This window comes from Callospermophilus lateralis, chromosome 13 (assembly GCF_048772815.1).
Source record: "Callospermophilus lateralis isolate mCalLat2 chromosome 13, mCalLat2.hap1, whole genome shotgun sequence".
Taxonomy (NCBI): Eukaryota; Metazoa; Chordata; class Mammalia; order Rodentia; family Sciuridae; genus Callospermophilus; species Callospermophilus lateralis.
In genome coordinates, this window is record NC_135317.1 from 67,739,487 (window position 1) to 67,753,662 (window position 14,176).

General features: G+C 35.3%; 1 protein-coding gene across 3 annotated transcripts in view; it reads left to right on the top strand.

The window, feature by feature from the left end:
• Positions 1-14,176, top strand: part of Ush2a (usherin) — a 724,044-nt gene that overhangs the window by 530,979 nt on the left and 178,889 nt on the right. For all 3 annotated transcript variants that reach the window (XM_076831652.1, XM_076831654.1, XM_076831653.1), the window contains one exon: positions 10,830-11,028. In XM_076831652.1, coding sequence (XP_076687767.1) covers positions 10,830-11,028 — 199 coding nt within the window. The remainder of the gene's footprint in view (positions 1-10,829; positions 11,029-14,176) is intronic.

Below are 14,176 nucleotides of genomic sequence, written 5' to 3' on the forward strand. Positions count from 1 at the left end.
GAGAAAAATGGGAAAATTATTCCGTAACATTTCATTCTTCCATGTGTGGTTCCTTTCCTGATCTGCCTGTTATTGCCTTTTCAAAGTCCTCAGATAGTCATGTTTTGTGATGTATGCAGACTTGCTGGTTGTAATCAGTGGGAAAGATAGACTGTAAGCAGCACCATATTTTTCTTTATTACAATGCCTTTGGCTGACTTTTTCTTTTTCTTTTTTCCCCGATCAGAGATCTAGCAAAAACTTGTTAGAAATCACTCACAACCAAATATTGGCATATAAAATCTTTTCTTTCTTAAAATGATCCATAGTAGCAGAATAACAATATCCGAAGGCAAGACTCTTAACGAGCAGGTATAAGCTGCCAAGCTATTAATCAAAATCTACCAACACCAAAGCCCTTAGCCTCCTGTGTGCAGGTTATTGTTTGTGTAATTGCATTATACTTCTGGCAATGTATACTTGTTAATTATGTTTCTATTTTGGTTTTTAAAAATCTTTTTTTATGTTAGCAATCTGCAAAATCAAATGCAAAATCCTCCTACAAAACTATTGGTAGACGAGGTTTACTTCTATAGCATTGAAAATAATCTGGTTTCTCATGAAACATACATTTCTTATATTCCTTTTCTATTTTAGGTAAAAATGCAGCAGTCACTAAAATTTAACTTTTATATATTTCAATAACACGTACAGAGAGCACACAAGAGTGTTGGATCATATGCATAGAATGCTACGACTCATCCTTGTCCCTGGCCTTTATTTTTTCCTTGCTTTTGACTACATCATCTGTAGTTCAAGTTTTTATGCATGATTTTCCTAATATATATAAACCTGAGATACCGTAGAACACAGCTGTAGAAAGATCATATGGACCCTTCTAGCTTTATAAGTTGCTTCTCCAGAAACAAACTATTTCTGCATTGCATATTCTGTACTTGTCATATTATTATCAGCTGTTTCTATATCCCCAAAGAATACTAACTACTGATCAATAGCTCAGACATGTCTGGCCATGGCCTACACGTGCCCTGGGTAGTTCATTTATTTGCCTTGGTGGATTTGCTAGAGTGGAATTTAATCAATAGCTAATTCATTAATTCTGGTCCTCGAGAATGTAGAGAGTGCTGGATGAAGATAGCTGGCTGGCTCTGGCTTTGATTGAAATATGACAAACACTCCAGCTGACATCTTTACTTGGTATTGGGCTCCCTGTGAGGTTTACTTATTTATTCTCCATAAAAGGAAAAGCTCAGAGAAGAACATAAACAAGGATGAGATTTTATTACATTACTGCTAGGATTCCAAAATGCACGGTTTCCAGGCACGAAGCTCAAGGGAAGGCAGAGAGAGAATGCAGATCATGTCTTTTATTGCCTTTAATTGGAACTATGGCAGTTTTTTCAGTTCCAACTGAGTTTGGGGCTGTATTATTGATGAGGAGTCTGAGATGTAATGTCTCTTTAGTGCTCACAAATAATGGTTTTAAAATTTGCCTCAAGATACTGAATGGCAGCAAAAATTATTTTTATATACCAACTTTTCGGAAATCTTTATGAGAGCAGCCTAGTCTGGGTGACTCTAAATGAAGGTTGAACCACTATCATCCTTCATGAATCCCCCTGTATTTTCAAATTCCTTAACTTGGAGTTGAATATGGCACAAGAGGTCAGAGTTTATGGAGAAAGAGTCTCTCCCCTTTTGCCTCAAACCAAATTAGAGGTTAAACTGTGAGGCTCCTATTTTTTCATACTATGACAGATACCCGGGAATCTCTTCTGTATTAGTCAGCTTTTAGTCACTGTGAGCAAAATCCATAACAAGAAAAACTTAGAGGAGGAAAAGTTTATTTTGGCTCATGATTTCTGAGGTTCAGTTTATGGTCAGCCAACCCCATTGCTCAGGTCAAAGTGAGATAGAACATCATGGGGTAAGGACAAGGCAGAGGAGTGCTGCTCTGCTCGTGAAGGCCAGAAAGAAGAAACAGAAAGAGGAAGGAGCCAGGTGGATAAAATATATAATCCCTGATACCCACTTCCTGCAGCCATGCCCCACCTGCCTATAGTTACCACCCAGTTAGTTCATTCAATGAGGATGGAGTGAATTTTTTATAACTTTCATAATCTGATCATTTTACCCACCTGCTTTCACACAAGAGCTTTTGAGGGACACCCCCTATCAAAATCATTCCTGATTTTCTTTCCCTGTTTTGTTTGTTTGGTTTGGGTGACTGACAGCCTAGACTGAAGTAATGATCTTAACATTATACATAAAAAAATAAAATCATGTTTTTGTATGTTTGGTTTAACAGGAAGAAATGTTGAACCGTAGAATATAAAATAAATCACCCATGCCTTACTCATATTCTAAAATCCCTCCCTAGCTAATTTGGATGAATAGATATAACTTTTAATTTGAACTAGAATTTTCTGCTTAAATCTTTAAAAGATATGGGAAGGATTCTTAAAGGAGAGAATTTGGAGTACATTTAGTACTGTTGTAGAGATCTAATCACAACGGCTTTCAAGGAATAGTATTGTTTTGATAGCCAATTATTTCTAATTATCAAATTCATTGCTCGAGGAGACCTTACAGAATATGAAGCTTTTTCTTTCTTTCTTTCTTTCTTATTTTTTTAATTTTTTTTATTTTTTTGAATCAGGGTCTCACTACGTTGCTGAGGCTGGCTTTGAACTTGCAATTCTTCCAACTCCACCTCTTGAGTCACTAGGCATGCACTGAAGCTTATGCTCAAAATTGCCATCACTACTTCCATTTCCTCACCTCCTTCTTCTTCCCAAATTCCTCCTAACCTTTCTACCATCTGTAGCTCCCACAGAAGCAGCTCAGTCACTCAGGTGGTCTTCATGACTCTTAGCAAAGTCCAGTTCTTTCTTCTCACTCATTTTGGCCGTTGGCTCTCTTCTATTACAGACTTACTCATTAATTCTGTTTGTCTTCAGCAGAAAGACTCATCTTCCTGCTCAGTTCAACCATTCTTACAACTTTAGTCATACTGATGTCTCAAAGCCCTCTGACCCTATTTTTTCCCTAAACCCTACTTCCCTATATCCAGTTGCCTGTTGATTTTCTATTTTGATGTCCACTGATCACTTCCATAAACTTGAGCTGAAAGTAAATTCTCACCAAACTCATCTTTTCCCCCAACATCCACTACTGCAAAGGCTCATCATCCTGCATATTATAAAAAATACATATCTTTGACTTTTTTTCAAATCTCCTGAGTTCATTAAATGTCACTTTCAGTATATGTTCTTCTAGAGCATCTTCTCATACATGTTCCTCTATTTCCACCAACCCCACCCTATCCCATGCTTTCATCAGTTCAGTTTACATAAAGTGTTGGAGCTGTCTAAATTCAATTAGATATAAAGATGAAAAAGCTTTACTTTTCATTTACTACTTATTGCCTTAAATATACTTTGGTCTTATTCTCAACTCTTGAATACCTCTCAGGAACATCTTATGACTTTCAAATTTTTTTTTAGTTATGAGTCTATGAGTTATGAGTCAGCAATTAAGATTCATGATCAAGTATTCAAAAGTCCATCCTATTTCCAGAAATATGTTCAACTCACATCTAGTTCAAAGTTTCTCCTGTTTTTCAGGGTCAGACCTGATTGTAGCTTGCTCTTTCCTTTCCTAGCTTTCTCTCCTATTCCCTTTCATCCAAGTGGGCCTCTTCCTGGTGTTATGGTTTTATTATTTCACAATCAGCACTGGATAATGTTTGTGTAGCCCTCTGTGTGTCGGGTGATGCTTTCATGGACAATTTTGAGAGGTCCCGAGAAGGATATCCACGTGGCTAAATTTCCTGACATGTCTTCTCTCTCTGTGGTGCCAGGAGATCACAATATCCCAAAGACTTGTCTCATCTGAGAAGACTGCCATCCTGGTCAGTCACTGTTCCTTCAAGGTAGCCATGCCTAGCCATCTTGATAAACATCCACTTGGCTCAAAGGAAACTTAGACCTCTGAAAATATACACATATAGCTTTCTATTGTGGCACTGTAGTCTTATTATCACAGAGCTGCTCTGGCCCATCCCTGACCTTCAGAATCTTCTACGAAACAAGCACCATTTTCTGTGCTTTCCAAAATGCCAAACTCATTGCTTAATTTTTTGAGTTCTTTGTATACTCTAGATATTAGGGCTCTACCTGAAGTATTAGGAGTAAAAATTTGTTCCCAGGATGTAGGCTCCCTATTTACCTCTCTTATTGTTTCTCTTGCTGAGAAAAAACTTTTTAGTTTGATTAAGTCCCATTTGTTGATTCTTGTTTTTAACTCTTGTGCTATGGGTGTCCTATTAAGGAATTTGGAGCCCGACCCCACAATACGTAGATCGGAGCCAACTTTTTCTTCTATCAGATGCAGAGTCTCTGATTTGATATCAAGCTCCTTGATCCATTTTGACTTAACTTTTGTGCATGGTGAAAGAAAGGGATTCAGTTTCATTTTGTTGCATATGGATTTCCAGTTTTCCCAGCACCATTTGTTGAAGATGCTATCCTTCCTCCATTGCATGCTTTTAGCCCCTTTATCAAATATAAGATAGTTATAATTTTGTGGATTGGTCTCTGTGTCCTCTATTCTGTACCATTGGTCCACCCACCTGTTTTGGTACCAGTACCATGCTGTTTTTGTTACTATTGCTCTGTAGTATAGTTTGAAATCTGGTGTCGCTATACTGCCTGATTCACACTTCCTGCTTAGAATTGCTTTTGTTATTCTGGGTCTTTTATTTTTCCATATGAATTTCATGATTACTTTATCTATTTCTACAAGAAATGCCATTGGGATTTTGATTGGCATTGCATTAAACCTATAGAGAACTTTTGGTAATATCACCATTTTGATGATGTTAGTTCTGCCTATCCATGAACAGAAAACAAATAACCCAATCAACAAATGGGCCAAGGACCTGAAAAGACACTTCTCAGAGGAGGACATACAATCAATCAACAAGTACATGAAAAAATGCTCACCATCTCTAGCAGTCAGAGAAATGCAAATCAAAACCACCCTAAGATACCATCTCACTCCAGTAAGATTGGCAGCCATTATGAAGTCAAACAACAATAAATGCTGGCAAGGATGTGGGGAAAAGGGTACACTTGTACATTGCTGGTGGGACTGCAAATTGATGCGGCCAATTTGGAAAGCAGTATGGAGATTCCTGGGAAAGCTGGGAATGGAACCACCATTTGACCCAGCTATTCCCCTTCTTGGACTATTCTGTAAAGACCTTAAAAGAGCGTACTATAGGGATACTGCTACATCGATGTTCATAGCAGCACAATTCACAATAGCTAGACTGTGGAACCAACCTAGATGCCCTTCAATAGATGAATGGATTAAAAAATGTGGCATTTATATACAATGGAGTATTACTCTACACTAAAAAATGACAAAATCATGGAATTTTCAGGGAAATGGATGGCATTAGAGCAGATTAGGCTAAGTGAAGCTAGCCAATCCCTAAAAAACAAATGCCAAATGTCTTCTTTGATATAAGGAGAACAACTAAGAAAAGAGCAGAGAGGAAGAGCATGAGAAGAAGATTAACATTAAACAGGGACGAGAGGTGGGAGGGAAAGGGGGAGAGAAGGGAAATTGCATGGAAATGGAAGGAGACCCTCATTGTTATACAAAATTACATATAAGAGGAAGTGAGGGGAAAGGGAAAAAAACAAGAGGGAGAAATGAATTATAGTAGATGGGGTAGAGAGAGAAGATGGGAGGGGAGTGGAGGGGGGATAGTAGAGGATAGGAAAGGCAACAAAATACATCAGACACTAGTATGGCAATATATAAAACAGTGGATGTGTAACCGATGTGATTCTGCAATCTGTATACGGGGTAAAAATGGGAGTTCATAACCCACTTGAGTCAAATATATGAAATATGATATGTCAAGAACTATGTGATGTTTTGAACAACTAATAATAAAAATTAAAAAACAAACAAACAGCAACAACAACAAAAAATGCCAAACTCAGGGGCCTATGTTAAACCGTCCCAAGACCTCCTTGCCACACTTCTTTCCAGAGACAGCAGCAGATTGGGCTTAGACATTTCTGTGCTTCAGTTAAGTGCTAACTATGAGATGAAAGTCTTTCCAATTTCTCCTCTTTCAATTTCTCTGAGTGTTGAATTTGAAACTTCTTTCTAGAGCCCAGGCTATGTATGTGGAATGGCAGTGGCGGGGTGCTAAGTAAGTAACTCCCTTCCATTTCTTAGGTCAGAAACTGCCAATGATTTTCCAAAACATTCAAAAATGAATCCAAATTAATTTTCCTATACTAAAAAATCCTGTATGATTTGCAATATCCTATTCCATCCTACCAACATCCACCTGATCTCATGTTTTAATATCCTGTCTCTTGTTCAGTGCATTCCAGTGCTCCTGGATTTTTTATCCTGATAGATTACATATTTATGTGTTTGTGTACTGTTCATCTCCTCCAAAAATAAAGTAAGTTTCATGATAAAAAAGAACTTTATCTGTTTGTGTCACTGATAAATACAGAATGATGCCTGGTTTTATGTTAGGTATTTAATAAATATTTATTATAAAGTTTATGTTTTTAGAAACTCCCCCTCAAATTCCATTTCTTTTGGTTGATTAGGGTTATGGGTCAGTGTTATCCTCAGAACTTAGCAGAACCTTGAGGTTCCCTTTAAAAGGCAGAAACTTACCACTCTTAAATGAAGAAACTCATCATCTGTTATCCTCAATTTGGAACAATAATTGCAACTTCTAAATAAGAGGAAATCCAAAGTTCACATTCTATCGCGTTTAGACTACCAATGTTTGTCTTGCCTTTGGTCATGTCCACTCTCATTTACCAGGTTATTAATTCTAAAGAAGATTTTGATTTTATTAGTGACAACCCACACAATTACCCTATTTTACTAACTCCTCAACATGGTACTTGAGGAACCCTAATACTTATTTTGTGTATTAAAATGGACTTTTCATTATTGCTGGATGTGGATCATTCATCAACCACGTTGATTCCTGCCTCTAACTTATGCTGATGTCGGTCTTCCTGGCCCAAATTCTTCCCATCCTCTTCTTAAACAATGCAAGTTTGCTTCCATTTCTATGAAACTTTCCTTGGTGAGTTTATTATACAGTAGTCTTTGCTTACATACTTTTATGATTGTATACTGAACTACATTTTGAAAATACCCGATTTTATATTATTATATAACATCTCATGTGCTTCATGTATGCATGTTTCATATCTCAAGGACATGGGTTTTGAGTATTGATTTTCAACCACTGCAACTTTTACTACATATCCCACTAGGAATATTAAATATTCAATGACATGATTTAAGAGCAAAGAATTAATACTTTGTCAAAATCCATTTATATCCTCTTATGTTAAAATGTTCTGTTCATTTTTGGTAATCATGATCTAGAATACTGTTGAAAACTTGAGTGGTACATAAAATGATTGACAAAAATAACCAAATTGAATAGAAAAAGAAAATGCCTATTTAAAAATGATCAGGAATGTGAAGCTATTTAACACGTGGCAATTTAAGAAGATATTTTAGGGTATGTGACTTTTTTTTTCCCTTTGGCCAAAACAAGAATATTTTGACAAAATAATAATAAAATTTTATAATAAAATGTTAAAAGTACCAGTGTGAACCCTAAATCTTCATAAAAATTATTGTATTATTTTGATATTCACCTGTGTTAGGTAAGTGGTAAGAAATTATTTTTCCCATAGTCCTTTCCATATTCTAAGATATTTTGTACTTCTTGAAGTGACAAATGGAAATAATAAATCCCATGGGCATAGCCACAATATTAGTTAGTGTCGCAGAAGTCAATGTCCAACTAGAATGTCTGACTGCACAATGACTTCATGTAACACAATGTACATAGACATGATGGCTTTGATTAGAAGCTATTTAAGCCATGTTAAACTTCAGTTCCTACTGCTCTGAAAACTAAGTAGACTCCTAGAGTTATTTCATGAAAAAAAAATCTAGGAAAACGATCCAATCAAAAATTCTCAATTTATATGTATACATGAGTATACAACCACACACACACACACACACACACACACACACACACACACACACTTCAGCTTGAGTTCACCGATATTTAATTCTCACTCCTAGGACTTAGGATTTTCCTTCTGGTTTGCTCTTAAACATCAAAGCAATGAAACCATTAATCCCATTACTAGTGGTGCATATTTCTTAGAGATATCTTTCATTTTCAAGTCAACCACCAAAAGACACTGTTGTTCGTCCAGTTGATTCCGATGAGAGATAGACAGAAGTTAAATACCCTCTTTTTCTTTGATCATTTGCCTTCATGTCAACGATTTAAATCCTCAAAAGCTAAACTGTTCATTTTCTCAATAAATATGTAGGTAGTCTCACTTGTGGTTATGTTGCACAAGAAAAGAAGTCACAATGTCATGGTATTCTGCCTGGTATATTGTAGACCTTTCTCGTTCACCAGCTTTTGTGGATAAGTCAGACCCTTGAATATTGCTTAAATGTGGCCTTTTCTGCAGTTAATTATGTGATGAATAAAAAGACATATCTGCAGAATGCAGAATTAATTTGAAAGTTGGATACTTTTGAATAATAACAGCGACTCCACTAGTCACCTATGAAATTGTTTTCTCATAGGTGACATCAATTTCCTATCTACAAAGTCTTCTTACAGAATGTGTTATGTTTGTAAAAAGAAAATGGAACAATAATTTTTAACAGTCTATTAAAAGGTCAAGTTTATCTTGACTGCTGCTTTTTAATGTATTTGGGCTTAATTGAATGCCTTACATGTAATAGCATTTGGAATTCTGATGGGGTTCAGGAATTTGGTCTATGAGGATCTTCTTCTCCTTAAAATAAAAGGTACAGCCCAGTGTAGTGGCACACGTCTGTAATCCTAGCAAGGCAAGAGGATCATAAATCTAAAGCCAGTCTCAGTAATTTAGCAAGGCCCTCATCAACTTAGTGAGATCCTGTCTCAAAATAAAAAATAAAAAGGGCTTGGGATCTAGCTCGGTGGTTAAGCACCTCTGGGTTCAATCTCCAGTAAGAAATAAATAAATAAAATATGGTAAAAATGTTATTTTACACACTGGCAGGAAATTGATCAATATAGGTTATTGCTAGACTTTATGGTGAGACTTTTGAAGTATAGGGAGAAGGCTCACATACACTTGCTTTCCTCTAACGCACTTACTGGAATGTTTTCTGTATAAAAGGCAGCCTATAACTATTCCTTATTGGTGAAAGGTTATGGCTGGAAATTCTAGAATTATAAAAAACAAATTGATAACGAATATCAAAGTTCCGTTAATCTTTTAGAAGCAATGAGAAGAAAGATAAATATCATTTTTACATTTACAAAGAGAAAGATTTGCTTGCCATGGTCTGCAGCAAGGATGTGTCATGTTTGACGCTCTGGGGCTTTATTGAAAACTTTACCTCCTGTACATAGGGCTTGTTAAGAAAATCCTAAAGGTGATACATAGGTGTGATTGAAGCAGTATCTTTCCAGCAAGCAGACCTAAGTGCAAAATTAAAGTTCTGTAACTTTAACCTAAGAGTAGTCATTTTATTCAGAGTCGTATCCTCTGTGTGCAGTTTTACACTATGATCTCATTTGCTACAGCATATAAAATATTAATAGATCATGGGAAATGCAGTAAAGTTTGGTCAGACATTATACCCTCACTGTATACCATCCCTACAAAAGAAAAATAAAGAGCATATCTGTGTTTTAAATGAAATTGTGGGTCAGTTTTTATAAAATCAGATATCTTCTTTAAGAGCATGATGATTTAAAAGAATGTGTCATAGGAATTTCCAATTCCTGCATTCCTGACCACAAAACACACCTAACCATGCTAGTTAAAGAATGGTTGGAGAAAAACAAAAATCTACTTAGGTGATTCAAAAATGAAGATGTATTGAAGTCAAGTACATTTGAAGGAAGTTTGTGATACTATGGATTTTATAAATGTGTGTATTTGTTTTGGCTGCAAATAACAAAACCCCAACAATAGAGACTTAAATAGAGAGTTCCAGATGTAAATAATGGTTGGTGTTGTCTCAGCAATACCAAATTCCTGGTGATATCTTGGTGATGTACGGACTTGTGGTATATAGACTTTCTCAAATCACTATACGGTGATTACTAAAGTTGCAGACATCTCGTGCATCAGAAAGGAAAAGGAAGGAAAAATATGACAGCTGTACCAGGAAAATTGAAAGTCCCTAAAAAAATTCCATAGCTGTTTTACAGTTCCATTGTTTGGCAACTATGTGTTATATCGCTAGTCCTAGCAAATTAAGGCAAAGGAGAAGGCAGGGAGAGGTAAGAATTAGGTTCAACACATTCTTGTTTTCATCCTGTTCACCGACTCATGTTATCTGTATTTTATCTTTGCGTAGCAAACCAAATGTCATGTTGACTTCCCCCAATTAGTCACCAACAGGGATATTTTCTTCATCTTGGAAACTAAACTAGATGAACGACTGGACTCATATTTTGTGTTATTCTCCCAAAAGCTAAAATGACTTTGATTGATTCTCAAAGCATGCTATATGGTAGTTACATGTATGCGTGTAAATATGTATTTGTATGTATTAAATACACATTAATATCTATTTCTTCTTTTTTTTAAGTTTGGAAGTTCGTGAAGAAATAGATCTTTTGACTAATCTGGAGCATGAATTGAAAAAATAGGGTTGGCTGGTAGCAGTAACGTTAAATGTCGTCTTTTCAGAAGTATCGATTATTCTGTCTGTTGCAGATCCCTTCAAATTGATTGGGTGTCTCCAGGGAAGCCAAATGGCATCATACTTGGATATGATCTTTTACGGAAAACATGGCATTCATGCCCTAAGACCCAGAAGTTAATGGAGGACTTTAGGGATGAGCTCTGCGAGGCACTGAAGTGTCAAAAACACAAAACTATCTGTGGCCACATTTGCTACTCTCCTGAAGCCAAGGTAAACCTTTTCAAACCAGTCAGTGCAATGTTTTCTTCATTGAACATTTCAGGTAAAATCCCTTGCTCCTTTGACCATGTTGTGTCATGATAGATGTTCCTGCTACTGTTCTGAGGACCCCCAAGGAGAAGAAAGGATGCTTATAACAACGCAGTCATCCCCATGGGCATTTTAGCCTTTCCATTTTTCATCATCTTTACAGGAAATACGAGTTTATTAGGATGATAAGGAACCTCCCAAATTTGTATTTGATTGAGGCACTTGAAATTTTCTTTACAACCAATCCATTCAGCTACAAATGGATGTTGGTTTACATGACACTGATGAGTAACTGTGAACAGGACCTCTCAAGGTTTGTCAGAAATATTTTAGAATTATGGTCATTTGTAGATTAATGTTCATATTAGTTGCTGTTTAGGAAACAGATCAATAATACAGCCAGACAGAGAGTTTGTAAATGGCTTTTATTGACAAACGACACAGAAAAATCCTTAGTTTGAAGGTAGCATCTCATATAATGAAATAATGTTCCTATTTATCAACAACATCACACATTCAATGACTAAAGCTACTGTTAAATTCATAAGATTCACTGCAAAAGAACTCAGTAATTAAGAAAGTGAGTTATTGAAGCAATATGGATCAAACTACAAATTATTATGGCTGACACAAGCTTAGCAGTAGTTATCATCTTAGCGATGAATCAAACTCGTCAGTTACCAACTATACATTTTTGACAGTCTCCAAAATTGTTATTATTGCTAAGTTTTATATCATTTTAGACCACTAAATATGTACTGTCTAATGAACATGCTTTCATAAAATTAAATTTCTTAGAGGAAAAAAAATGCTAGAATAAATTTACCCATTAAATATCTTCTCTATGGAATAAAAAGATAAAACTTGTGGAAATATTGAGGAAAATATGAAATTTAATCTTCACTTTTTGTTTCCATTATTTTAACATATATTATCCAATGATGAGTGAAGAATAATTACATAGGCATATGATTTAGTACTTCAAAGTTTGTTTAATGATAAAAGTTCATCAAAATAAAAACTGATTCTGGCCAGAAGTTATCATCATAGCCGAGGTGTGATAAAGGATTTGATAATAGTTTCATTTCTAAACCATACAGTGAAATTAAAGCAAAAAAAGAGTAAAAGTAGGAAAGTTAATGTTTTAGTTTAAGTGTATTCCAAAATATCAAAAAGTAAATTTTCTTAATATAACCAAGTTAAATTAAAATATACCTGTTATGGGATGAAGAAAAAATTAACAGAGTATACCAGAATATTAATAAAGTATAATAGATTCTATATGTTTAGGATGAATTACTTACATATTCCTTCACTTTTTTGTGTGTACTTTGATATCCAAAACTATTTTTGTAAGCTCTTGAAGAATTTTTTTTTTTTTTTTTTTTGGTACCAGAGATTGAACTCAGGGAGACTCGACCACTGAGCCACATCACCAGCCCTATTTTGTGTTTTATTTAGAGACAGTGTCTCACTAAGTTGCTCTCTTTTGCTGAGGCTGGCTTTAAACTCAGGATCCTCCTGTCTCAGCCTCCCAAGCCAAACTTCTGGGATTACAGACGTGTGCCACCACACCCAGCCAAGCTTTGAAGAAATTTAATGAGACTTTGCACCAAGTAAATGACTATTTGTATAGTATTATTAAATTCAATTCTTTCCAGATGACAAAAAGCTGTTTAGTCTAATTTTAAAACAATTAAGAAAAATGATTAAGATAGAAAAAAGAAAGACACTTTCTACTATTCTATGGGGGGCGGGAGAGAGTGTGAGAGAGAGAGAGGAGAAAAAGAAAAGACTCCAAACTTTTATAAAGAATAAATGTAAATTGCAGAATGAGGAAGGAAAAGTTCACCTTTGGGAAACTGGCATGGGTAAATTTCATCTAATATTCTTCAAAAGAAACATCAAGAACATGAAGAGAGAGCCTACAGAATGTGAGATATATAAAAACTCAAAAAATTTAACACCAAAAAAAGATCAATAAATGGGCAAAGGAACTGAACAGGCAAAAGAAGAAATACAGTCAACAAATGTATGAAAAAAATGTTTAAAATATATAGCAATTAAAGAAATGCAAATTAAAACTACACTGACATTCCATCTCATTCTAGTCAAAATGGCAATTATCAAGAATACAAGTAACAATGACGATTGGTGACAATGTGAGGGAAAGGTTCACTCATACATTGCTGGTGGGACTGCAAATTGGTGCAACCAATCTGGAAAGCACTATGGAGATTCCTCAGAAAACTTGGAATGGAACCACCATTTAACCCAATTATCCTACTCCTCAGCATATACCCAAAGGACTTAAATCATTATACTATAGTGACACAGGCACACTAATGTTTATAGCAGCTCAATTCATAATAGATAAGCTATTGAACCAACCTAGATGGCCTTCAACAGATGAATGGATAAAGAAACTGTATACATATTTTATATACACAATGGTATATTACTCAGCCTTAAAGAAGAATGAAATTATTGCATTTGTCTGTAAATAGATGGAACTGTAGTCTATTATGCTAAGTGAAATAAGACAGGCCCCCAAACCCTAAGGCCAAATGTTCTTCTGATATGTGGACTCTAACACATAATAAGAGTCAGGGAGAGAAGAATGGAAGTTCATTGGATTAGACAAAGGGGAATGAAGAGAAAGGGGAGGGGGAACAGGAATAGGAAAGATGGTAGAATGAACTGGACATAACTTTCCTATGTTCATATACGAATACACTACCACTGAAATTTTATATAATGTACCACCAGAGGAATGAGATCCTAATTAGAATAAGTTATATTCCATCCATGCATATTATGTCAAAATATGCTCTATTATCATGTCTATCTAGAAAGAACAAATAGGAAAAAGAATCTATTTTAAAATTTAAAAAAGTCACATGCTACTCTTAAGACAAATGTTATAAATTATTAAAAGGAGATGTAATTCATAATGATGATTCATAGGAAGTCTTCATTTTAAGAATTTAAGAGGCAACATAGGTATTGTCAGCAAAAGAGAATGAGGAAGTTTATTTAATTTCCAAAAAAAAAAAAAAAAAGCTTATTTGTAAATTTTAACTTGGGCTTAGGTACAACTATCTATTTC